Source organism: Dioscorea cayenensis, chromosome 15 (assembly GCF_009730915.1).
Source record: "Dioscorea cayenensis subsp. rotundata cultivar TDr96_F1 chromosome 15, TDr96_F1_v2_PseudoChromosome.rev07_lg8_w22 25.fasta, whole genome shotgun sequence".
NCBI lineage: Eukaryota > Viridiplantae > Streptophyta > Magnoliopsida > Dioscoreales > Dioscoreaceae > Dioscorea > Dioscorea cayenensis.
This window is the reverse complement of record NC_052485.1, coordinates 21,636,647-21,663,469: the sequence shown is the minus strand read 5'-3', so window position 1 is coordinate 21,663,469 and position 26,823 is coordinate 21,636,647. Positions and strand designations below refer to the sequence as shown.

General features: G+C 34.9%; 2 protein-coding genes across 2 annotated transcripts; both read right to left on the bottom strand.

Annotated features, from left to right (window-relative positions):
- Positions 1-635: 635 nt before the first annotated feature.
- LOC120277796 (protein FAR1-RELATED SEQUENCE 5-like) lies at positions 636-2,767 on the bottom strand. Its single transcript, XM_039284635.1, has 3 exons — positions 2,200-2,767; positions 886-1,968; positions 636-800 (listed from the first exon to the last, which is right to left on the bottom strand). The coding sequence occupies exons 1-3, from the start codon at positions 2,765-2,767 to the stop codon at positions 790-792; spliced, it is 1,662 nt and encodes a 553-aa protein (XP_039140569.1). The 3' UTR covers positions 636-789.
- A 6,768-nt stretch (positions 2,768-9,535) lies between these two features.
- Positions 9,536-25,554, bottom strand: LOC120277133 (kinesin-like protein KIN-12F). Its single transcript, XM_039283891.1, has 37 exons — positions 25,447-25,554; positions 24,705-25,362; positions 23,017-23,256; positions 22,807-22,926; positions 22,601-22,714; positions 22,378-22,470; positions 22,100-22,260; positions 21,943-22,017; positions 21,708-21,795; positions 21,560-21,618; positions 21,402-21,465; positions 21,233-21,298; positions 20,965-21,153; positions 20,719-20,823; positions 20,414-20,649; positions 20,269-20,338; positions 20,119-20,184; positions 19,983-20,042; positions 19,767-19,846; positions 19,568-19,652; positions 17,686-19,437; positions 17,081-17,506; positions 13,770-16,304; positions 13,403-13,510; positions 13,156-13,307; positions 12,969-13,056; positions 12,604-12,678; positions 12,276-12,518; positions 12,077-12,175; positions 11,893-11,967; positions 11,753-11,811; positions 11,559-11,670; positions 11,367-11,477; positions 11,117-11,287; positions 10,971-11,036; positions 10,766-10,885; positions 9,536-9,860 (listed from the first exon to the last, which is right to left on the bottom strand). The coding sequence occupies exons 2-37, from the start codon at positions 25,359-25,361 to the stop codon at positions 9,723-9,725; spliced, it is 8,958 nt and encodes a 2,985-aa protein (XP_039139825.1). The 5' UTR covers position 25,362; positions 25,447-25,554; the 3' UTR covers positions 9,536-9,722.
- Positions 25,555-26,823: the final 1,269 nt, after the last annotated feature.

Here is a 26,823-nt window from a genome sequence, read left to right as displayed (position 1 = left end):
CTTAGGACTATGGCCTGAAAGACACATTAGGTGGACTTTATTACATGTCTACTCAGTTAAGGAATAACTGAATCAAGATTGAATCAAGATGTGTACTAGTTGCCTGAAAGTCGTCTAAAAATGGTCATTTTGCTTGTTAAACTTTATTCAGCTGGTCATGGTTTAGGTATATAAAGATTATAGAAGTTTTTGAGATTCATGACCCAGAACACATTGTAAATTCCAGAAAGCAATATACCAAATGCAAATTCAGCACAAATGCAAATTCAAAGTTTGACATGCATTAAAAGTTTGTATCCTTTGAGAAGTTTTTCACAAAATTATCTCAAGACATCTTCAGGACAAATGCAAATTCAAGAACACAAACATACGTTGTAAACCATTGCCGCACAGGATTCAATATGCCAAAACCATTCAATGGGTCAACTAACTCCGAAATAATACATCCATCAAAAATATTGTAAAACATGGATTATGTTCAAGTTCCATTCTATATCAGAATAAATGTACAAGAAAAGATTTCAGCACAAGCACTCACAGGAGGAAAATACACACAGTGCTTCTATCAAATGGTTAATGAATACCTGTTAGTATATACAACTAAAAAACATCTTTAAAGGTAACCATGCAAATAATTTTGTTTCAAAAAATAATACAAGAATTTTTTTGACAAAAGAAAAATTGCATATTAAAAGGGTACAGGTTCAACATCCATTAATAGAAGTAAACTGAAAACACCATAACAATTGACCAATATTGTGGCTTGAAATAGTTGTTCTTTCTTGTAGCTCAGGGTTGACCTGTGTTCACAAATAAAAAGTTTCATTAGTAAATGATTGCAAATAAGAATCTAAATGACACAACACTTAAAAAAAACCAACTTACCAGATGTGCATGTGGTCATGTAATGACCCTTTTCCCCACATCTACTACAAGTCCTTTTCCTCTTGACTGATAATTGAAGGTCAATTCCAGATTTAATCCTTGTATTTACTCTTGGCCGCCCTTTGCTCTTGACAGGTTTTGGATCAAGAATGCTAACGTGTGACCCATAAACATCATTATCACATGAGAAGGTAGGCAAAGAACATGAACCAATAACCTCTTGATTTTCCTCATTTTGCTTGGTGCGCAATGTATGCTCTGGTGCATTTGACTTTTCAGTAACCATTTCAAATATGTCATTTAGCTTAGGCATAATTTTCTCATACATGTCTAGAGATGATATACTCTGTGCAATACGAAAACACATATTTTGTGCACTCCACTTCATCAATGGTGTAAAGGCATTGTTGTGGGTCTCAACCATCATAACACTTGACTGATACCTTGCATCCATACTCCAACGACGTAGAATATATTTTTTGGGAATCTTCGGCACCTCCTTTTTTTTAAATATTTTCAATATGTGGCAACACAACACGCCCTCTCTCTCAAACTTCTTACACGAGCACATAGCGTAAGGTTCCGCATCTTCAATACAATTTTTGCCAAATACAACAACATGATTGCAAATTGCATATTTAGCATTATCGGACCCATCTCGAATGCGTTCAGCAAGCATACTATCACTTTCTCGCAATTCTGCTTGAAACGTATCAAACACAGCTCTTGTATACACTTCTCCTGCATGTCTCTCAATTGGATGACCCGTATAAAAGTTAGCTATAGAATTCAAAGTTTTGAAGTCTTCGCTTTCTTCAACATTTCTTCGAGCTAACAAAGCCTTATCATACTGCATAACAAACTCATCCAGTGGGGTTTGTGCATTAACAAAGCCATCAAAAAATGAGTTGATACTTTCACTACGTTGTGTAGTGGTCATTCCTGCTGTGAATGTATCTTGCCAATATAGAGAAACCCATTTGCTCCGAATTTCATACATCCTACTCAACCAATGTTTATCATCAATGTTGTATGTTGCCTTAAGTTCACCCCCATCTATCCTCGAATGCTTCAATCGATTCACTAAGATGCAACCGAGTTAGTATAATCCCTCATAAAAGCCATCTTTGCTCTTCAAATCTACTAAATACTTCATTGAATTTCTCCCAATGTGCCAAGAGCAAAAGCCGATGACCGAATTTGGAAAAACATGTGCAATGGCATTCCCCATAGCCAAATCTTGATCTGTAATAATTGTTTGTGGATGTTTCCCTAGCATGCATTTCAGCCATGTTTGAAATACCCATAAAAAACTTTCTTCTTTTTCATCTGCCATAAGAGCACAACCAAATAAAATAGACTGCTTATGATGGTTAACTCCAACAAAAGGAGCAAAGGGGAAACAAAATCTATTTGTTTGATAAGTAGTGTCGAAAACGACAATATCTCCAAATTCTGAATATGCAACTCTAGATCTTCCATCTGCCCAAAATACACATCTAGTTTGACCAAACTCATCAAGCTCCATATCAAAAAAGAAAAAATCATCATTGAGTTTTTTCTCCTTGAAAAACTTAACAATAGCCATGCATTCTTGCCCAATATTGTTGCTTCGAACTCCCCTCAAATGATTTGAACAATCGTTCGGGGTAATAGATGCAGACCCTGTATTTGAAAGTGTTTCATTCAGTATTCGAGACATTTGGCTCGGTCCCACTCTACTCTTATGCAATGTCTCCATTAAACTTCTACACGTCACACTGATATGGCGGTGAGACCGCATCTTCATCACCTTAGAAGGAGTTCTTAGTAAATGATGGTTATGAACATCTTCAAAGGTCTTTACTGTCCATAACCCATTCTTCATTTTTGACACTACCATCCGAGCTTGGCAATTTGTCCTTGTATCTCTACGTCTTTGAACAATTTTTCCCAGTTGCCTTTTGTCTGTCAACTTAGTTCCCTCCTTATCACAAACAAAGTGTCGACATGTAATTAATTGAGAACGAGATGAACGATACACGTGACCTTTTCTTACCCCAAAACCTCTGGACTTTGCATAATCCAAGTAATATTGAAATGCTTCCTCCTCATCCTCAAACTCCATACCAACAAATGGGATTTTTGCTAATTGTTGTCCATCTCGAGACTTTGGACTCATTGCCAATTCTTGAACATCTTGTGTTGCCAAATCATCTTCATTTACAAGTTGTTGGCTATCATTCTCTTGTGTTAGACCACCACGTTCTCCATTTAACCCGAGCTCATTCAAATCTATCCCATCAATGGTATCGGCCATGATATCCTATTAGGGAAACTACAACTAATTAGAATATATTAAAGCTTATAATTGAAATAAGTGGGAAATCAGATAAAGATCAACTTGAGCATCTTGAAAATCCATTGTACATCGCCCAATCAATATTACAAAAAAGAGAAATATAGTTTAAAGATCCAGAATAAATTAAAGATTATATTTGCATAAATATGGCTTTAGAATGTTAGTCGAGTAATCTTGCATGTAACCCCGAAGTTAGTAAACTAACAAAAATCGGATGCGTGATTACTAATTTGAGACATGAGTAAAATTCCATAACATGTTAGCTTAATTATGGTGTTTAGTATATTCTATTGGGATTGGGGACCATATTTTTTTACATTTAACTATATTGTAAGCTACTTCCTTAAATGGTCCAACCAATAGAGTGTTCCATGATGTTTCTTTTGAGTTTATTTATTAAAAGCCATTCACATACAAAATTTGATACTCATCATAATGTACTTACTTTTCCTTCAAAGCTGTATTAATTATTTGTTCTGGTTTTTGGTTAGAAAAACACCGGAACAAGTTGTACAAGTTTAATTATACTCCTTGCAAGCTGACTGCTTTGTTTTGTTAATTGTTTTTTTCTTAATTCCTTCTAAAACCATTGTGATAGATGGTGCAAAAGTCTAAAATGAAATGATAAAGCAAAAGAAGGGAACTAGACTGATCCCTTGCTTCTAAAAGAAATTATTCCATTGACTTCATTGTTTTCCATTTTATTGTTCCACTCTTTCGTCAAGCGGTGATTCTCCAATTTTTTTGTTTTTTTATAAAACAAAAATTCAAACTCTGAGTTAATAAACAAATGCATCAACAAACTAACCAAAAAATAAATAGAAAAATAAATAAAGCCCATCTTTATAGCAACAATCTCCATCTAATAACATCCTGATTTTCAGGATAAACCTTTCGTCAACACCAAATCAAATGAAATATTATTCCATCTCAATTCTTAACAACATTTCACCCAAATCAATCAGAAAGCAATTGTTCAGAGAAAGAAGAACAACAAAAAGATATTGGTTGATCTATAGAGAGATGGATCTAAACCTTGACACCGGAGAAGGCGTTGGTGGAGGCAAAAGATGGGGATGGAGGCGTTCGTGGAGACGAGGATGAGGCAGCTAGCGTTGGTACAGACGACGGGGAGGCCGCGTTGGTGGAGGCGAAGACGATGGATGCCTTTGGTGGAGCCGTTGGTGGAGACGGTGGGAGTAGTTGATGAGGTGCTGCGGTGGAGGCGCTATGCGGAGAGATCTAAGAGCCAGGTTTTGGTGAAGTTCCATTCCATTTTGTTTTTTTGGGATATTACATGAGCCGTTGGATCAAATAATCCAACGGCTCCTAGGGACGTCCCCAGATATGGATTCTGGGGACGTCCCTAGAAGATGTAATCCCATATATATATATATATATCATTTTGAGTATCATTATTATCTTAGTTGTCATATATATCTATATAGAGGTAAAAGGTCTAATAATAATAATAATAATAATAATAATAATAATAATAATAATAATAATAATTTGTTAAGGTTATATATATATATATATATACACACGACATGTCCACTATGGTAGGTATATGAGCTATATATTTGGCCTATTTTATATGATATTCTAAAGATATGGAAGTTCAAAGGATGAAGACCAGTGCCTACTTTTTACAAAGATGATAACATATATATTTGTTAGCTAGTGAGTGTGGGTGTGTTTGTGTGTTCAAACTTCTAAGAGTGGTAGTAGAGCTTAGTGTTTGGAATGCAACTCACTATGACTTTTATTAGGGTTTTCATTTATACAGATTGGACCACAGAGAATATATATTAGGGTTAGGGTTAGGGTTTTGTGCTGCTCTTGTACCTAGATATAAGGAAAGAATACTAGGGTTTTGAGCTTTAGATATCAAAAGCCATGCAAGAAGAGAAGATCACAACTCAGAAGACCATGAAAGTTGATGCTATGTCTCAAACTTCACCATGTGGAAGAATGTTCATTGGTTTTGATGATAATTTATAATAATAGTAATAATAATTTAGTTTAACAGATAGAGAGGAAGAGTGGGCATGAGAATAATTAAGTAGGATAGTCTAGTCTCTTGTTTAATTAATATATAATATCATGTGCTTAGATAACAAGCACAAAGACTGAGATTTGATTCCAAATGTTTAATTAATTCTTATTAACTATTAATTTAGTGAATCAACATTGGGTTCTCTGATAAAGAAATCCACCATTTGTCTATCTAAGATTGTGTTTATTAATATATATATATATATATATTAATAAAAAGCATAGAAATGAAGGTTAATAGTTATGATATCAATATATATACCCCCATATGGAAAAAAAAAAAAATCTAATAACAAGGGGTTATATGTATTTATATTTTTGTATGTTTGATATAGATGCTTATATGGGTATAGATTTTTTGTTACTCACTTTAATTTAATGGCAAAATATGTAATATATTTTCATAAATAAAGAACATAATAACATTGAGATATAAAATAAAAAAATATGAGTCATATAAATCTCAAAGATGCACATTTGATTAATTTTTTTAATTAAGTAATAACTATTTATTTTAGTTATGAAAGGAATATAGTATGCATTACATGTGCATGGAAAATATATCGACTTTGTATTATTCAGTTTCATGTTAAAATTATATATATATATATATATAGAAACAATAGATTTAGTGAAATATGAAAATAGAAAAACAACTAATTAGCCCAGTGATGTGTTATCAAGTAGTGCATGGGCAAGGTACAAGACTGAATCCCTGTATTGAGACACTATAACAACACTGTCGATACACTATTCCGGGTAGAAATATTATTTATTGAGTCTATGTGGATCATTATCAGAGGTGATATATCCTTCCCTTTCAGGATTACATGGTAAAAAAGTCTTCAAATCGCCCATGATATATTTTAAAAAGACGATATAAGTTATCATAACTAATGAATATTTGTAAGTTGTACCTATAAAATAATAGATAGCACATGTTGCTTTGCATATATATATTTATTGAAAAAATAGGGAATAATTGGGCTCAATAATGATGAAGGTACAAAAATGTACGGGCTAAGAGAGCCCTACAATGCTGGATTGTCTTGAAGAATCTTAGATTACAACCGTGATTGATGGGATAAGAGAATGACACGTGTAAGAATGTGAACCATTCATTGGGCACAACCTCTCAGACAGAGTAAAGTAGCTATAAGTGACAACAATAACATGGGCCTTTTTTTATTTTTATTTATCAAGTAATTTAGAATTTATTAATACATATAAAAAAAATTTAAAGTACTCTACCAACATGAACTTGCACTAAATTTTTAAATTTTTTTATTAATATATATATTGAAATTCAAAGAATAGACGATTTCATGAGTAATTTAACGGTTTTTGTTCCTATGTATTATTTCATATATATTGCATATGCCTTTTAAATTTTGGAATCTATTTTAATATATTTTTTTATGATTCAAGTTAACCAAATTAATGATAAAAGCAAACTCATAAATATCCCAATGTGAATTGTTAAATATAAATTAAAAAATTGATGAAATATTTATGATTTGATGTTACATAGCTCCTAATACAAAAATGATTGAAACATTAAATGCAAAGACTATAAAGATTTCAAGAAAATCTATGTAATTAGCCAAAAAAATGTTTTCAATGGCAACAAAAATTATTTAATATAGGTGTATATTGAAAAAAAAAAGTATGATTTTCATTTAATATTCACAATAATAATTCCATTATATATTTTTAAATTAAAAAAAAACACTTCTTTTATTAGCAAGGAAGAAGAAGACATTTCTATAGTTAAGTTATAGTCCATCTTCTCATAAACATTCAATAATAAACATAACAAAATTCATTTAAACCCTCTCCAACAATTACAAGATTTGAGTTAAACTCCATCTTATCATCAAGCTCCGAAGTATCCACCAATGATTTCTCTTATCAAAATGAGATGAAGAAGCTAAAGGTGAAACCCTTCAATTTCCTAACCATTATATTTAAACCAAATACTTATTATTGTTTGTAAGATGCGCGTGCTTTTCTATATTGACTTCAAAAGAAAAAACAAAAATAATAAACAATTTGAAAAATAAGGCAGAAGATTGTGATGTTGTAGCAAATAAATTGTTGCAGAGAATTTCCATTAACTAGTACCATGTAACTCATCACTTTCAGAAGATTGCCTACAAAAACTTGTGAACAAAAAATATATTTTTAGATGTATCATTGATGCTAGCTAGAGAAGATATATAAAAACCCAAAGATTTTTAGAGGAGGAAATGAGAGAGGATGGATTGTATGTTATGGAGAAATTGATCATATATATTGCTCTTTATATAGAAGATGTTGTTGTGAGGTGTCCAGCCCTGTTTGAAGCTCTAAGATGGATGTATAACTCAATATTGAGTTTGTGCAGAAATTACTGTAGCAACATGGATGCAGGGAATGGCTGTAAGCCGCATGGAGACTGTGAGCTTCACTAGAATTTTTGTTTTTTGCTGGTACTGTAGCAATGGTACTGTAGCAGCCGTGAGAGAATTTCTGAGAATGGCTGTAAATCTCTGAGAATTGCTGGTACTGTAGCATGGAGACCGTACGGGTTACTGTAGCATCTCGAATGAGTTACTTAACTCTTCATTCTCTCTTCAATGAACAGAGCATTCTTTGAGGTTTTTTGAGAGAAAAAGAAAGGGAAAGAGGGCTACGGGCTAGGGCTTCAACATCCATCAAAGGGGAAGCTTTGAAGACATCCTAGAGCTTTTGATCCGAGCTTTTGTGAGCTCAAAGAAGAAGAAGTGAAGGTATATTTGTACTCTTCTTCTTCATTCTTGTAAACCTAAGCTAGGGGTTGCAAGAAGGTGGGAAGGTTGCTAGGACAAGTTGTTTATCATCTTGTTGTGTGTTCTTATTTGCTCAAGAGAGGCTTATTGTATGTTTGTATGCATTGATTAGCCGGATTAAGCTAGGTTGTAGCTTAAGGGAGAAGGAGAACACTGTAGCACTTCACATACCAATTGAACACTCTAAGTCCTTGTGGTTTCTCTTTGTAGTGAGGAGTTTTCCCACAAGGATTTTTCCTGAACAAAGATGTACATTGGTTTTTGAATGAGAATTGTGTATTTGTTTGTCGTTTGATCCAAAGAGGGTGAATAGTATTGATTGCCAGGTTTTGTCGGCTGTGTGTTGTATACCCCGGGCTCCTCAACAGTTGTAAACTTATACATTTATGACCAATACAATGAATATGAGAATTACATGAGGATTGCATTTATGAATATTAAAATGTAATTAATACCATATTTATTGAATCTGGCATGCATATTTGGCTTTTTTAACACTATGGAATTATTTTATTTTAAAATATATTTTTAAACATATCATTAATTTTAGAAAAGATAACTTTGGAGGAGAAAAAGGAGAGGTTGAAATGCATGTTATATGAAATTGAGAATAAGGTATTGTTGTTTACATATACTCCCTCCGTTTTTTTATGTCATAAACATATTTTTTTTTTATCTATCATTCTTAAATATAAAAAAATATTTATTTATTTTAATTACACTAACATTTTATTCAATTTTTTTTTCAAATTTAATATGAGAGAGAAATGTAAATATATAAATTAGAAATAATTTTGAAAAGATAAGATAAAAAACAAATATAAAAGATGTCTGATACATTTATGACTAACACAATGAATATGTAAATTCAATGAGGATTGCATTTATGAATATTTAAAAATAATTAATACCTCAGTTATTGAATCTTGCATTCATACTTTCGACTTTTTCATTGCTAGGGAATTATTTTATTTTAAAATTTATTTTTAAAACTAAAAAATTAGTATATGATCTTTTATCTTGCAAATTTTAATTAAAAAGATAAATCCGAAGAATGATTAGCATATTACTAGGTGAAATAACACATCATTCAATTCGGTCTAATATTTTTTAGTTATACGTATCTGATGTGTTCAAATTATTTTAGTAGATATTAAAGCTACTTGGCTCAAACGGTTAGTCACATTAAATATAAATTTGTCGAGTGCAGTGCAGAGAGTGATGTGGCTAATGCTCACTTGTCATAGAGAGGTCTGATTTTGCCTAGTGCCCTAACTTTTCTTAAGTACTTTTTTTAAAAATTTTATTACGTAGTTTATTATATAAATTTTTTTAGGGACCCAATATGTTTCCTTTATCATTGTTTTTACTATGCTATATACAAATATGAAAATAACAATGATTTATTGTGGAAAACCGAACTATACACCTTAAACCCAACATAGTTAATTGCAGTGTAAGACTTAATTTACAAGAAAATTATATATTAAAAAAGAATTAACAAATATATTGCAATTAATTGGCCAAACAAACTATACACCTTACATCCTCTTGATCATGGGAGGGATAAAGCATTAAGCCTCCAAAACTCATTTAGCTCATTGATAAAAACTAAAACTGAAGATTAATCAATCTTCATTCTCTAAAGTACATTTATTTTGAGGTTCTGGAGATTGGAACATGTTCATTGGTGATACTCTCAAATCAGGTGGCAAGCATTCTTGTTTTAGTTCACCCAATCTAATCTTTTCACAATATATCTTGCACTGCAATAGAGAACAAGGCCAGTAACAATTAGCATCTGAAAACATAATGAATTCATCATAAACAAGGGATACATTATTTAATTACATGAGTTGAAATATATAACAAACTTTGAATTCCGTTTATGTTTCGGCTAACTAACAGAAGTACACTTCATACAGCAAAGAAAATTAGATTTTCTTTCTGTTAGATGCAAACCTAGCATTATCATCTAAACCTGATTCATATTTTATAAATTAAACAATGTAGGACTATTAATTACTTTAATACTTTCAATTCAAGGGTCCTGTTCAGTACTATGTAAGTAGGTGTATTAAAAAAGCAATTTACATGTAAATCGAACCCCTTTTTTTCGCTTTTTTTTTACTTTAATTACATGAGTTGAAATATATAATGAACTTTGAATTTAGTTTATGTTTTGGCTACTAACAGAAGTACCCTTCATACAGCAGAGAATTAGAAATTTTCTTTCTGCTAGATGCAAACCTAGCGTATTATCTAAACCTGATTCAACCTAAATGGCTTAGAAACACAAACTTATACACTCAAAATTAATATTTTATAAATTAACTGATGTACAACGATTAATTGCTCTAATACTTTCAATTCAAGGGTCTGTTCAGTACTATGTAGGTAGGTAGATTAAAAAAGCAATTTACATTTAAGTCGAACATCTTTTTTTTCGCTTTTTTGGTATTTGGTAACACATGGAAGCCAATTAAGAAGAATCAGATGATTGACAGACATGAAAAGGTCCTAGATTAGTTTTAGCAACAAGAAGAACCATATTGGCAAAAGGAAAAGATTTCTCTCAGAAGTGAACCATATCACCGTAGTATATGTTGTGGGCTATATATGTTTTTGGTTTTAGCTATGGTTATGTGAAAGAAATATAACAATTCATTACCTTTAATTTGAGATCTTCTATTTGAATTTCCAATGAATTAATGCGGTTCTTGAGCTGATCAAGTGCCTCTTGCGCTGTTAACAGGCTTGGAGAGGACACTTGTTGTGTGAACCCAGCAACCTGCAACACCATTCCAGTTAAACATTAAGCAATCATCATCAGCAGGTATGAATTATTTCAAGCAAAACAAGTACTGAAAATATACCTCCAAAATACTAGTACATAAACCCAATAGCTTTTGACCCAAATGGAGTCTTTCCTGTTCACTGTCCTGCATGATAAAAAGGAAAAACAGAAAGTATTAATCTCCATATCAGAACATGAAAGTCATAGTAGCAAGAGAGCACACACTTCTAATCTCCTCTTGAGCTGCTCCTCTTCATCAAAGTCAACAGATGGTTTCTTCCCACCAGCAGCTCGATAACGAGCAAGCTCTTCTTTTACACGTAAAAGCAATGCCTCAGATTGCTGCAACCTGGCATCTAGCTCATCATTTTGAATCCTCAGCAAACTGTTTTCTTCCTGTTTGACAAGCAGAGAAGTATTAAAGAAGGGACAATGAAAACAGAACAATGAGCTAGTAGTTTTCTGAGCATCCTGCCTTTGTTTTAGCATGGTGATGAATACGTTGCTGAAGATTCTGCTGCTTAGATAGTTTGTCTATTTCATGTTCAAGTTCCACAATCATCTTCTTGTGCTTTGAATTATCCACCTGCAACCATGTGGAAGCTGGTAAAATTAGTGGAAAAAGCACTGAAAAAGCAGAGTCCACAATGAAAACCAAAATTTGAACCTTCAACATTTCATTTTCAGTTGTTAACATCCTCTCTCTTTGTCGCAGCTTCTCCAGTGTATTTCGTAAAGAAGCAAGTTCTGCTTGCCTTTCGTTAATCTCATCCAGCCAGCTAAAACACAATTGTCAACAGCGCTAGCACATTTAGTGTACCACTAAAAAAAAAAAAAAATCATAGTCATAGTGTGCACTACCTTTGGCGCTCTTGGATGAATTGATTAAGTTGCCTTTTCAGATTGAGCACCTCCTTGTCCTAGACAACATACATCAAATCTAAAATGAATGAAACAGGAAACAACCTTTCATCTATGTTTTTCAATTTCATTAACCGAACCTTATGCTGGGGCTCTTGATAATCACATTGCTCTGGTTCCTTCATCCTCTGTATTTGTGGGTTGTCTAGCAATGACTGGCATTAGAAATGTAAATGTCCTAAGCAACAGCACTTTGCTTTGCCAATATGAATGCACTACTTCTAAATTTAACATTTCAAACAACAAATGAAAGTACAGTCTTACTGCATAATTTGCCATATCCAACTTCACTCCAAGCAAATCTCGAATCACATCATGAGTCATGCTCTCTGCCGCAGCCAGACGAGCGTTCAACATGAATAACTGAAGGGAAAGTGATGGGGTCACCAGAAATTCAACGATTCATCTCTTGGACAAATAACCAGAAAGATAAGGACTATGAAATAAGGGGTAGTGCAAGAACCTCTTTCTGTTTGCAAGTGACAAGTCCTTCAAGTTCTTCTATCTGACGTCTTGCTGCTGATAGTTCTTCATCTTTCTCCGAGTTGATTTGTTGTCCTAGTCCCAACCCGATGCATTTAAATGGGGAACCAGACCCTCTGGACTTAGCAGCAGTTTTTTCTGATTTCGTTGATGTTACACTTGTAGCATTTGAAGATGTAGTGTCAGCCCTGACTTCTTGTGCCATGGCCTCCAATTGCTTAAACTGTTAAAAACATTTCAGAATGCAACATTTCTAGGAAGTGCTAAAATGATTGCTCTCCTAATTGAATGGACATAGGGAGATTTACCTTTTGTTTGTATTCTCTTGCTTGTGCTTCAGCATGCAAATTTAGCTCGGAGATATGGGCTTTACACTGGCTTATCTGCCAAAAAAAAGGATTTACTAGGTTATATATGCCACCCAAAAGCCATACTTATATTTGAAATGCCTAACTCAAGTCAGAGATTTCTGCATAAAAGATCATTTTAAAAATGTTCTCTTTGCTTCATATCCAGGTCATGTCATGCACAAATTTAATATATATCCAAACAAGACAAGAGTCGCATAGATAGTAATTTGAGCATCATATGCCCCACAAATACAAAAGTTTACCAGAATGAGAGAACATTGAAAAACAGTCATTAATGGCTGAGAAGCTCAGTAAGAATTTACCTCCATATCCTTATCAGCCACTTGTTCATGGAGATCTTTTATACTCCTCTGGGCTTCTTGTAGCTCAGTGGCCTTCGCTTTCAGTTGCCTGTATGAAATCAAATATATCACGCTAGGTATGTCAGATGCTGGCTCAAATGGTTAACAAGGGAAGATGCAGTAGCTATTATCTTCATAAGTTTTAAACCTGGAAAATTCAGTATCTCGATCTTCTAACATATTATGGATGTGAGCAGAGCTAGGTACTGTCAAAAGCTGATGTCTCAACACTTGAAGTTCCACTTCCATTTCTTCTCTTTGTAGGCGTTGCCTTTCAGCCTCCTCTTTGACAATCTCCACCTGAAAAGACAATCTGATCATTAATGGAAATGAAAGAATCAATTTATAGAAGTTCCAAGATATCCAAGAGATTCGGTTGATATGGCAAGGCTAACCTTGCTTTCCATAGTATTCACAGTGAATTCAAGCTCCTCTACAGACCTCTCCAGTAGCCTAACCTCCTCTTCTTTTTCTTCTGCATAGGCCTTTCGTCCCTCAGCTAACTGTAAATGACAACTTGTCACAAACATTTAGAGGAAATCAAAATAAATCAATTATCAATCACATAGTTCCAGTAAAAAGGGACTGCAAGCGGAAAGTAGCATCTAGAGGTCAGTTAGTGACTAAAATTTAAGAAATAGCACGTACATTGGTTAGTTACCCCAAGAAAGCTACCAACAGATGTGATACATATGTATACTATTTATATCCTACCATGGATGTCAAGAAATTAATCTATATGTGAATAAAGACGGGAGGCACCTGACGAGCTTCGGTAGCAATAGCTTCATTTTCTTCAGCCAAAGCGTGAGCCATTTCCAACTGCTCCTTCAAGACAAGTACCTTCAAAGCCAGGTCCTCCCTTTCATCTGCAAGTTTGGTCATTTCACTCTGCAAATCTTCAATAAAATTATTCCTTTGCCCAAGCAATTTCCCCATTTCAACTAGCTCCTCTTCTAATCTTTTTGAGACAATAATTTTCTCATGCAACTCTTCCTCAACCATAACATTTGCTTCTAAGATGTCTTCCATATCTTCTTTCAGCTTTTGGTTTTCAACCAAAACCAAGTTGGATGAATTATTTTTGTCTGCAAGCACCAACTCAAGATCAGATAACTTCTCGTTTGTTTTTAACAAATCTGCTTCAAGCAAGGATTTATCCTCTAAAGCCTCCTTAAGCTCACATGACTTTCTTTCAAGTTCATCTTCTAAACATTCTACTCTGGCAGTCAACTCATCAAGTTCATCCTTCTGGTCCATTGCAATAGATGCTGACTCCTGGAGTAAGCTCAGATCATATAGTAGACCTTTTGATGCTTCATCTTTTCGTATCAACTCATAGTTCAGAGACTGGTTTTTAGATAGTAATTCGCTAGCAGCCAACTCCAAGAAATGCATCTTGTCGACAAACTCCGTTGCCAACTCTTTTTGCTCACAAACCTTGTGATAAATTGTTTCTGTCATAAGAACAAAACGGGCATATGGGATGTGAAACATTTTCTCTATGAGTATAGCCATTGATTGAACTGAATCAAAACAATGCTTTAGGTTGATGTTAAGCAGTGAGAAAGCGTCATCTTCCTTTCTCTTTAAAGAAACTACTTCATTTTCTAAAGAATTATACTCTGATTTCAAAGCATTTGTCCTCTCTGTCTGAATGATAATGGCCTGGCTTTTCAAATCAAGCTCCTTTAGAAGGTCAGAATAAGAACACTCGAGATACTCTAACTTTTCATTTTTCATGTCAATATCAGCTTGTAGACTGGTCATGCAAGCTAACAAGGAAGAAACTGTATCTTTTAAAGAATGATTTTCCTGCTCTGTTACAATCACCTTAGAAGTAGAAGATGTGAGCTCTGCCTTCGCCTTCTCTAAATCATAGCTTTTTCGGGAATTTTCTTCCTTCAACTGAGTCAAACTAACATTAAGTACTTCATTTTCCAAAAGCAAAGATTTTATCTCACTACCTTTCAGTTCACCATCGATCTTATGAATAATCATTTCCTCCATTGCTTTCTCAATAACTCTTTCAGAAAAAAAAATGTGGTTTTCTAGATGATCTATTTGTGAAGTCATACGCTGGCATTCGAAAGTTCTCTGTTCAAGCTCTGATTCCAACACAAGAAGCTCAAAATCTTTTGCAAATATCTTGATGGCCAAAGACTCTGTCTGGGAGCAAATGACATTATTAAGTTCAGCTTCTTTCACTGACTTCATAGCACTGGCTATCGAATTACATGACGTGATTTGTGATGAAGGATGGCAGTTGTTAACAAGAAGATCTAAATCTTCACAGACCGAGTTCCAGAGCTTATCATGAGTAGCATTGACATCATTGAGCAATCTGGACTTCTCCTCCAGCTGTCTATGGATATCTTCATTTTCTCTCAGAACTTTCTCATTAAGAGATACTGCTGCTAAAGCACTTCTATTGTTCAAATCCAACTCTTTCGTTAACATAGCCAGTTCACCTCCCATAGAATTTGAGCGAGCCAACATGGACTCTTCTTGATACTGTAGATTTAGAATCTTCTTCTCAAAAGTGTTTAGTCTGGCTCTGAACTCCATTGTTTCAGCTTCTTTATTTGTGATTCGATTAAAACTATTGTTGATGTCAACCAGCAACTTTCCCTTGAGGATGCTACATATTTCAAGTTCTTTCTTTGCCCTAACATTATGTTCTCGGAGATCAGCAATTACTGAATTTGATTCACACAATCCACGAGAAAGGAAACAATTCTCAGCATTCAGCCCAGTTAACCTCTCCAACAAGATTCCCATATGACAAAGATGTAGCACCGAAACAGCACAATCTTTTCCGATGATCTCCAAACAAATGTCTTCTAGCCACTTTTGAGCTAGCTCTACATAATGGTGAAGTTGTAATTTCATCCAGTCAATGTTACAGGTTATACATTTGAAGTTCTCTGCAACAGAAGCCTGCAGATGCCTTAATGTGTCCTCCAGAACAAGCACAAAACTTCTTGATTCCATGAGACTCTTCTCAAATGCAGTCTCCATACACTGATATTCATGATTTTTTGTATCAAGAGAAGACTGCAGAACCTGAACTTCATCCATGAGACAACTCTTCTCATACTTCAATGTGGCTTCAATCTGTTGAAGCCTTTCTATGTCACGCTTTGCAGTGACATTTGCTTCCAACAATGCATTTACCATGTCATCTGCATCTTTCATGGTTTCTTGAGCCTCCTCTATCCTAGATAGAAGGTGGGAAGCCTCAATTGTTTTTTGAGTTGCAACAGCCTTTGCATCACAAACCTCGCTCTCAAATACCTGGAGATAAATAATTTATAGTGATTAATACTTCACTTAAGCATAGTAGATGCACAGATAAATTATATGAAGAAAGCAATGGCATGATTTGTAAGGCTCATACTTTTACTTAAGCACAGTTGATGCATGTGGATCAATTACATGAAGAAAGCGAGGGTGAGATTTGTAAGGCAAAAGGAAGAAACTTAATCGGTAGTACACAAAAATAGCCTTGATAGTGGTGACGGATGTCATAAAAAGCAAATCTCTAAGACTCGTAAGTAGAAAACCATTAAAAACAATGTCAAACAACAAATGCCAACATCAGTGCTTCTGTAATGCGGAGCATTTGGGCAAGCGTGACTGACAATTTCAAATCAGACTCGGCATGGTCAATGTTCCATAATATGCCAAAACCCAAAATCATATCAACATTTAGCCTATTAATAATTGGAAAAATAGAATTGCTAAAACATGTCTAAAATGAATATAAAGCAATGCAAAGGCTGATAAAATAAAAATTTTAAATTATCACTTCAGTAATTCCCAAGAAATATGTGGATGGGTTTACTGGTCTGGTTTATTTCCGAGAAATTTAAGAAAGAAAACTAAAAATGTAAACCTATTCAGATAAATCAAGCATATGTAAAGACATCTCCACTGATGAAAAAGTCAGAATGATTTTAAGATGTGTATGAACATTATTACTAGAACTTGAATGATAGAATATTCACAGTTCATCAACCAAAAGAATCACAAGAAAATCACTACCTCTAGAAAATACAATAGCTTTATACCTCCTTGAATTTGTTCCAAGAATCATTAGCTGCTATAGCATTTGTCTCTACAATTTGCAACTTCTTCTCCAACACCAGCAGCCTGCCTTCACATTCTTGCTCCTTATAATCAATCTGTGATTTTAGTTCAAGTAATTCAGCTACAAGATGTTCAACCCTTTCACGGTTCTGCATCTCAGTTTTCTTGCTCTCCTCCTTCTCATAGAGAAGTTTAACCATTTGTGCTTGCACTCCCTCCAGGCTATCAAGAGCAGACTCTATTTCCTTCCTCAGTAGGACTATGGTAACTTCTCTATCATGGATGCTTTCCATCAAGCAACCACTTAAGCTAACATTTGAATCCTTCAACAATGGACGCATCTCACTGTCAGGTACACTTTTAATGATGTGCTGCTCTAGACCAAAATCAATTGATCGGAGCTCACCCTGCAAGACACAGTTCACACCAAGTGAATAAAAGCAATCAGTTTACAGGGATGGAATATGCTTACAGAATACAAATGGGCATCATCTCAAACAATATCTGGAAAGAACTTACAGAAAGATACATCAGAGAGGTTCACATAGTTCAGCTTGTTTGGCAAATAACAAGAGCATTAGCTTACCCTGTCCTCTGCGTCATTGCTATCATTTTCCACAGTAAAATTTCCAGGACAATATACTTGTGCAGCATCTTTCGCCTGCTCAACATATTCATTAGAGTGTGCCGGATTTGCTCTTGTCTTGAACTCATTCAGTTTTATTCGTGCCTTCCTAAGATCTTTTGCAATATTAGATAGAACAAACTCTTCCTCATTTTTCATCTGCAGTTCAAAATCTTGCCTTTGCTCAGGCTCCTGAATGAATCCAAGTACTGGTCTAACAACATCAGCTTCCATCTGAGACTGCTCTAATTGATATTTGAGATCTTGAATTTGCTGCTCAGCATCAGCATGTGAAACCATTAGACTCTGTAGGAGCAAATCCTTTTGAGAGAGCATTTCCTTTGTCTGATTAAGCAGGAATTGTACATGTTCCAGCTCCAGAACATGGTTATTAACTTTCTCAGATAAACTGCTTACAGTCATGAAAGCAACTTTAGCACAAAGCTCAGCTTTCCTGATTCGGTCTTCACCAAGTTTGATCTTGTCTTCGAGTTCAGATACACATGAAGTTCTTTCAGATAACTGTGATGACAAACAAAGAAATTCCCTTTCTCTGTCAACAGTTTCCTGCTGTTGTGTCTCGGTTATAGCCAGTGTTGCTCCTCTCAAAGACCTCAATTTCCATTCCATATCACACATTACATTCTGTGCATCCTCCAATCGATTCTGCAGATCATAAATCAACTCATCCTTTTCATAAATACTTCTAATCATCCTCTCAAATTGCTCACCAGCCCAACTTCGATTGAGAAGAATACAGCTGATTGAACAAGCCTGGTCAGCAGCTTCTTCGAGTGCTGCATTTCCATCACCAAGAACTTCTGCAATCTCAAAAGCTAATCTTTCCCGATCTTCTATCATTGACCTCAGATCTTCGTCTTTCTCTTTGACAAATTCACATAGCTTCTGATTATCATTTGTGACATCAATTAACCTTTCATTTAGCTTTTTCATCTCATTTTGAAGTGCTACCAGGCTTTGTTCAGCAAGCAATTTATCCCTGATACTGTCATCAACCTGCTGCTGAAGAGATATGAGCTCTTCCTGCATGCACACAATCACCTCAGCCGTCTCAGCCTCAACCTGCCTACAAATCTCATCCATTTCTCGTTCATGGATAGTCTGCGACGCTTGGTCAGTTTGGTACTTAATGTTCAAAATCCTTGCCTTTTCAAGGGAGCATTGCATTCTTTTTAGCTTTGTCTGCAAGGGAGAACTCTCACTTTCAGATTTCCTCGAAGGACGGTTACATTGCTCTGCCAGAGTCAAGGACGATTTTTCTTCCCCTTCAATGTTTAAAAGAACCTTCTTTCTCAAAACAGATATCTCCTGCTCTTGTTTATTAAGGCGATCTACATATTGGTAATTTTCCTCCCTTAGTTTGTCTAGATCATTTATTGCCATAATGTGTTGAGATTCAAGTGCATCAATGATAGATCTGGCATTTTCAAGCTCATTGTTCGTGTCATCATGGTACCTGCAAATCTGGACAACTCTATCATTGGCCATTTTAAGCTCATTGTTTGCATGAATGACCCTTTCCTCAACCTCAAACCGAGATGATTTTTCCTCTTTAAGGATTTCCTTCAATATATCCAATTCCAATTGCAAGTTCAGTACCTCCTCAGCATGCTTCATTTGGTCTTCAAGTATAGATTCTTCCTTCTTTGGCTTAATTTGGAAAATTGCCTCTGGAGAGCCCAAGCACATTTCCTAAGAATATTATGGGTGCACTAGTTAGTTATCATTCTCAATGCTATAAGTGTTTAGTCAAAAACTAAATTTAAAATATTGGAAAGAGACTAAAAGATATGATTTCAAAGAAACCACGCATATGCCATACCACGCTATCAGAATCAGAATTGTTTTTCTCATCATGAATTGAAGATTTCAGCTGACTCAATTCAGTTTGCAGATCATTTATCTCTCTGCATCAAGAAAATGATAAAATTGTGTAATTCAAGAAAAACATACCAAGACCATATTTATTTGTACTGCTAATATGATTTGAAACCAAGAATATAATGCAAATCAAGCACTACCTGGTAAGTTTTGAATTGATTTCCAAGCAACACTTTAGGTCATTCTTGCACACATCCAACTCATGGAAAGTCTTCTCCAACTGCGAGGTGAAAATATATTAATAAAAACAGTCTTTTCAATTTGTTGTAAGTTTAGAAAAATGAAGAGCCTTTGCTGAAAGCAGTATTTAACCAAAAAAAAAGCAAACACTTGAAGAAATATTTGCAGAAGCACACCTCCATACTAAGGGAGTGATTATCACTGGCTGAATCAGAAAATTCACAATGAGCAGCCTCCTGAACAAGTGATGCGGTTTGAATAATTAGTAAAAGAGCAACCAAAATGCACAAGGTGTGAGAAAAATAAACCTACTTGAGTTCCACTACTGTGCTTGGGACACGGATCCAGTTCACACTTTCCATCAAGGATTTGTAGAAGCTGAAATAAATATCACATGTACATATCAGAGCCCAAAAGGAAAATATCATTATCATTTAGTTTATCTCAAACATTGGCAAAAACCTGGTTTCGCAACTCAGATACTTCATTAAGCAGAAGACCCCTCTCCCCTTCTTCATAGAATTCCTGGAACCTGTACAGAATATAAAAACAATGTATGACAGTCCACATAAATTGGTAAAATGAAGAACAAGATCCAAGAAGTTGCCTTCGGAGTTGGTCCAAGAGCCTGATGTTTTCCAAAGCAAAACGAGTGACTTCCGGGTTCCTATCAACCTTAGTTTGAAGTAGCTTTATCTCTTCAGACAGAGCATTATTCTCTTGCACTAAATATGAGTCAATTGGCAATAAACCCCCAACTAGAGATTCCATTCTATGAACTTTATCTTCCCGAAACTTAAGCATCATTTTTGAAGAACGTGTGTCCTCTTCTCGTTGACGAACCTGTAACATATTATGTAAGTTATCCAGATAATATACCTGGCAAACTACAGGGAAGTTTTGATGATTCACCAGGCGATTCAACTGTTCAATTTCAGCTTCAAGCTGCTTGATAGTGGTATCTGCCATTTTCTCTCGTCGCAGGGCACCAGTCAATGTTGCTTCCAATGATCTCAACTAAATCATTAATTAATAAGATAATATTAAATTTGAACAAGTTATCTACATACAAGTACTTCAGATGACAAGTAACTTTACAGACAACTTAAAGGCAAAAACAGAAATATCTTAGCAAAAACTAAGACAATAAAGTTCTACCTGCTTAGTGGAAACTCTTACGCTAGGCATAGATTCACAATCACATAAACCATCAACACTTGCTTGCTTCTGTGGATGCATTTTCTCCATAGGAGTAACACATCCATTGCCCTCTGAATCATCAAAGGTGATGGTACCAAATGAAAGGGATCTTGACACAGTCTGACGCTTGTAGACAGCAAGCTCCTCCTGACACAACAAAGTTGGGTACATTTTATGTTAGAAAAAGGGGAATATATGGGAAACAATCTATCAAAGATGATTCCACCTTCAACAAGCGTATTTGATGTTGTAAGGAGAGTATGTCTCCTGACGCATCTTCATTGACAACAGCCTGAATATGTTAAAACATAAAGGTCAACTATTCATTTGGCAGCCATATTTTGAAATCAAACTAAACCAGGTGAACAAAGCACTTCGGAACATTATCCAATTACATTGTTTTGAATGAGCCTTGCACGCTGGGCAAACTTGAGTGTACTGAGCGTTTCATTTGCACAGCTGCAAGGAATGAGAAGTAATACAAGATTAAACATTGATCCCAAAAAATTATACAAGATACACTTATGAAATTAATGCAGGAGGGACCAAATACCAAATTGAAGGGCTAACATTTGCAATGATCATTGTCTTTGAATTTCCCCCAAGTGAGTCCTGATAAAGTCATGGATTAAAAAAAATCATGAAGGACTAAACGAGGGAATAGAACCAGAACCAGAGGACCAGGGAAAATATGTACCGACTTGTAAAAGAAATGTTAGTCTTGAATCCCTGTAAGGAACATGCCGCTGTCTCCCGTGTGCTACATCAGCTAGAATCATTATCACATGCCTGCAAAATTAAGCAAAAACAATAATTCAATGGTTGAGATGCAGCAAAAGTTAAGACAATAACACAATCAACAAAATGCTTGGCATACATATATTGCATATAACCAATGACGGACATAAAAGATCACTTTATACAAATATCACATACCCAAGTGTGGATAAGGATTTATTAATATTTGCAGCTTCCTTTAGTCTCTCGCCTTCAGCTCCTGACGCTTTTTGCCTGTTTAAGTGAAATGCCTCTCAAAATAATAGCTCAGCATAGTCTTTTAAACAAGATTTTTAAAAAAAAAAAAAAAAATTACCTCTCAGACCCAGCTAAATCCACAAGATTTAGCCTTGCAAACCGTAGATTAGTGGTTGAATCTTTCTCCCATCGGCTCTCTATAACACACGTAAATACACTATGAGAGCGGCTGCTCTCCCGGTTCATGTTTGTTGCAGCCACTTTCCGATTTGCAGCTCCCTGATGAAGTTTGCAAAAGTATATGTAGAGGAAAATATTTTTGAAAGCAGCTAGGGCTTAATTTTTAACTTCGTTCATCAGAGAAGATATAATAGAATTTGAAGAATTATCAATCACCTGGATGAGGAGCTTAAGAATGTCACTGACAGACTCAACTTCAAATTCAGTAAGATTTTCAACATAAACACCTTTCCGCAAATCTTCGCGCAGCTGCACACGGAATGTGGCATCACAAGTTCCATTATAGAGTATTGGAAATTTTACACTATGGAAGGATCTGAATTTCAGTTAGAACAAAGTAGGCTTACAAACAAATAAAAGACAGAGTAGGTTGAATTACAAGCAAATTAGTGGATAAGGGATCAAGAAGATCTGTGATTTGTTCATTGTAAATTTCTAAAAAAGAACATTTACAGTTGTACTTTAGTTTCTCATCTCTCCTACTCTCCTCCTCCTGCATCATGTGCAAATGATTTTAGATCAACAACAAATAACTAAAAATTTGCCTGAAGCAAAAGCACTTCAACAATGAGCATAATGTTGTACCGCTTTGATTCTTGCAAACAAGAATTCAAAGATACGAGGTGTCATCCCGCGATCAGAACTGGGCCTAATTTCCAAATCATCAATTTCCCCGAGCATTGTGTATGTTTTACCACTTCCTGTCTAAATTTACAAACATGCAAGCAAATAGATATGAGAAATATGAACAAGGAATGGAGCCAAAACATACAGTAACACTAAAACAAGAAATACCTGGCCATAAGCAAACACACAACTATTGTACCCAGACATACAATTCTCGATCATTGGCAAACCAGCCACACGAAAAAGCACTTCCTGACTGACAGTCTCACATGCAACATGGTCAAATGTGAACCTGGCTTCTGGCTGGCCGATCCAAACAATACTTTGTGCAGTATCCTGCCTCACGCATCTATTATAACCCTGCAAATTCTTCTCCGTGCTATTCAGAGGTCGAACACGAATGACAACCTATGGACATAGTGGATGTACTTAGAATACTCAATATGACGTTTCAAAACTCAGTGAAAATGTACCTTGAAAACAAATACTAGCATTATTTAACAGCTAGATTTCCAATTAGAAGTCGTATTTCACCAATTTAGTTTTGAATGATAAAGACAAAACAGGTAAAATCAAGGAAACCAGAAACCCAATAGTGGGTTGTTGTGCAAGTTGATATTTGTCATCCATGTGTTTGGGTAGAAGTACATGACATTCACAGAAAAGTTCAGAACAATGCGGGTCGAATAAGAAGCTTCAATGAGTCATGCAGGTTGGGTCACTTCTTGTTAGCGCCAGATGTCACCCATGCTCATTGCTTCATTTTGTGTTACATTGTTCCTCTTGTAATGAGGGTATCACAAAGATGGAGAAAAGGAAAAGATTAAAAGCCTGGCTTGGAACAGTGCATTGATGTTTGAAGGTCGCAGTCATTTCTGAGACATAGGCAAAAAGAAGGACATATAGATTGCAACATGTTTCATTGCTATTTATACAGAAGAGCAACAAACAATGTTAGATATAGGTCAAAGGAAAGACATCCACATTGCAACATGTTTCCTTGTTATTTGTACAATACAGCATCAAACAAAGTTATCCATACATACAATGCTATTAAAAGACTGAAATAAGAAAAAACACCAGGGTAATTCAAAGGTAAATGGGGATGTTGGGCCAAAAAAGGTACTAATCACGATCAAAGCCTCTAACAATCTTCCTTGCAAAATAAATGCTTGCATCATGGCTATCATCTCTTTTAGTTCTGAAAGATCTTTTGCATTCACAAGAAACTCAGAACTTCCATAAAGAAAAAATTATGTGAAAGAATAAGAAAAGAATTCTGAAAATAAAAGGACTACTTCATAGCTATCCAGATGGCAATGGAAAATCCTTTTAATACCCAGTTAAATATTTGTCACAGTGATTCTTTCATAAGAAGTGAGGATGTTCTTCCATTGTAATCTCAAGCAGAATAGCATCTCTTTTTTTCATTTTTTTTTTTTTTGTTGCAGATCCTGAATTTAAGACCCTGACTTTGGAAATAGAAAAGCACATTAAAAACCATTCAATACCTTCACAAAAAAGTGTATCCCTTGGTTTTGAATGACAATGCTGCTCTGGTTTAAATATGTAAATGTATGCTGCTAAAATTTTTCCTATTGATGAGCTAATCAGATATCAAAATGAATCAAACTCAAGGAAAGTCTACTCCATAGAACCTCAGGGTCCATGGAGTTTAAAGGAATTGTCATGCTTTAAGGGTGCAGCATTGTTATGTATCATAAGGGATCTCTTTTTCTTTATAACAAAGTAATGAAATACTGACAATCAAAACAAGACGATGTGAATCAAACCACATGAATTCAAATAAATCATGTAATGAAACTGCAGAAAAAACCTTCTTTTATTTACTATACCTGTACATTGTGCTCCATCCAAAAAGCAGGATCTTCTTTAAGCTCGAAATGAGGCACTTCAATTGCATTGTAAATCACTGGCGGTGCACATGGCACTGGGAACCCCTTTGATCCAGCTGAAAAGTTCATGCACCGAGGCCCAGCACTGAGAGGAGGCCGAGCACTGCCAGGGTACGCAGGCTTAGAAACACTCTTTGTAGGCGTGCTCTGAGTAGAACTAGTATCAGAATGAACCGATGACGCCTTCCCAGCAGTCCGATAAGCACGTGGAGTAGTAATCCCATAACCACCTCCACGACCCATCTGCACCTGGTGACCAGAATCATCACCATTCTCCCCTTTCGGAACCCACCCAAACCTACTCCTAGCTGCCGCCAGTTTCTCCGGCGTGCGAAACGGCGGATACCTATCATACACATTACTCCTCCCATGGTTCTTTGAAGGAGTTCTCTCCACCTTTCTCCTCAAGATCGCTTCTTGATCTATCCCAGTATTAGGGTTTTGCACAGCTTCTTGAATAGCATGAAATGGAACCCTAGAAATGTCCGGATCTAGCTGAACCGAAGCCAAATCCGTTGAATCCACCGGAATGTTCTCCTCCTCACCCTTCGACCCCTTTCCGGAATTTCTCCGGAATATATTCAGATCCCTCAACATACTTCAAAAATTCACCAAAAAAAACCCAGAAAAAATCAGAGATCACGCCTCAAAACCCAAGAATTCAAAGGAAAAGACGGATTACCTGACTGAGGAATTGAAGAACAGGATCCTGAGAGGCAGAATCCTGGATCTCGGAGCTCTCGAGCAGCGATTTCTAAAGATGAGATCGAAGAAGGAGAGAAAAAAGATCGAATTTTTGAGACGTTAGAAAGAGAAGCTCAAGAAGTAGTAGTAAGTGAAGAGTGAGAAGCGAAGGGCATTTGGGTTTTTGAATTTGGATGGAGGGTTTGAGACAATGAACGGCTGAGATTGAACGGGATTTGAAATTAAAGGCTGATGGCGGGTTTGAGTGTTTGAAAATGAAGGGTAGTTTTGACAATTTATATGAATATTTTTGGTGTTTCTTGAATCTTGACAAAAGAAGGAGCAACGGTTATATATTGTTTTATTTGAAGGGGTTTTTTTCTTTTATATATTTATTTTGAATGGGTCTGGCTTTTATGCTTTTATCTCCTTAAGCATTTTTAATTTACATTTTAGTCTTTTTAAAAAAATATATTATTCAAATTTTTTTTTTATTGGCTTCAGTTATTTTAGTAATTAAATTATTTAATATTTATTACTCCATCCGGTCTTTTTTATCTGTCGTAAATAACCGAATCTCACATATTAAGAAAGTTGGTTATTTCACAAAATTTAATAAAAAATTAGTTATCATTCCAAAATTACTCCTAATTTATATCTTCACATTTCTTCTCATATTAAATTTCAAAAAGAGAATTGATAAAAATGAACATGGGTTTATGACAGATAAAAAGGAACGGAGGGAGCTATTTTATATTTATTACTTTTACATATTTGAGTTTTTTTCTTTTTCAAATTACAACTCATCACTGGCACATGTGTTACGGAACTCAACTTTTCATTTCAAATTATCGAATTGTCCACATTCTTACAAATACATTTTTTTTTTGTTTGAGATGTCAATCTTTTTTCTAGATTCTCATCACTAGTATTTTGATTTTCTTATTTTATATTTATAATTTCAAGTGAAATATTTGATAAGGTACTAAAAAATTAACATTGAAAGAATAATCAATTCTAATTTACAAATTCCTATAAGTGTAGACAATAAAATACATAAATATAAAATAAAATTATAAACTTAATATTGCACAAAAAAGTTGATACTGAAATACAAATTTATTTGACTTTTTTATTATGCTTTCTTATTTTAAAAATATGAAGAGAACTACTTTATAAGCAAAATACCGAATATTTAATTTTTATATTACTTCCGTAATAAATGAGTTAGTATTTTGAGCTTCATACCTTCATCACATTTAGTACATGTGTGTGTACATATATATTTACTCCTTGTTTATTTATAAAGCATGAATGACTCAATAAAAAAAAATTTATATTTTTTATATAAAACCATTAGTTAGCAATTATTGAT

What these genes read in the sequence shown, in the direction of transcription:
- LOC120277796 (XM_039284635.1), bottom strand. Translation starts at nt 2,767, where the DNA reads ATGGTAGTGTCAAAAATGAAGAATGGGTTATGGACAGTAAAGACCTTT. An exon ending in GGCAGATGAAAAAGAAGAAA is followed by an intron (nt 1,969 to 2,199) that starts GTTTTTTATGGG and finishes GTTGCATCTTAG; the next exon opens with TGAATCGATTGAAGCATTCG.
- LOC120277133 (XM_039283891.1), bottom strand. Translation starts at nt 25,361, where the DNA reads ATGTTGAGGGATCTGAATATATTCCGGAGAAATTCCGGAAAGGGGTCG. An exon ending in CGAGATACTGAATTTTCCAG is followed by an intron (nt 13,057 to 13,155) that starts GTTTAAAACTTA and finishes GATTTCATACAG; the next exon opens with GCAACTGAAAGCGAAGGCCA. An exon ending in TCACTTGCAAACAGAAAGAG is followed by an intron (nt 12,176 to 12,275) that starts GTTCTTGCACTA and finishes CTTTCCCTTCAG; the next exon opens with TTATTCATGTTGAACGCTCG.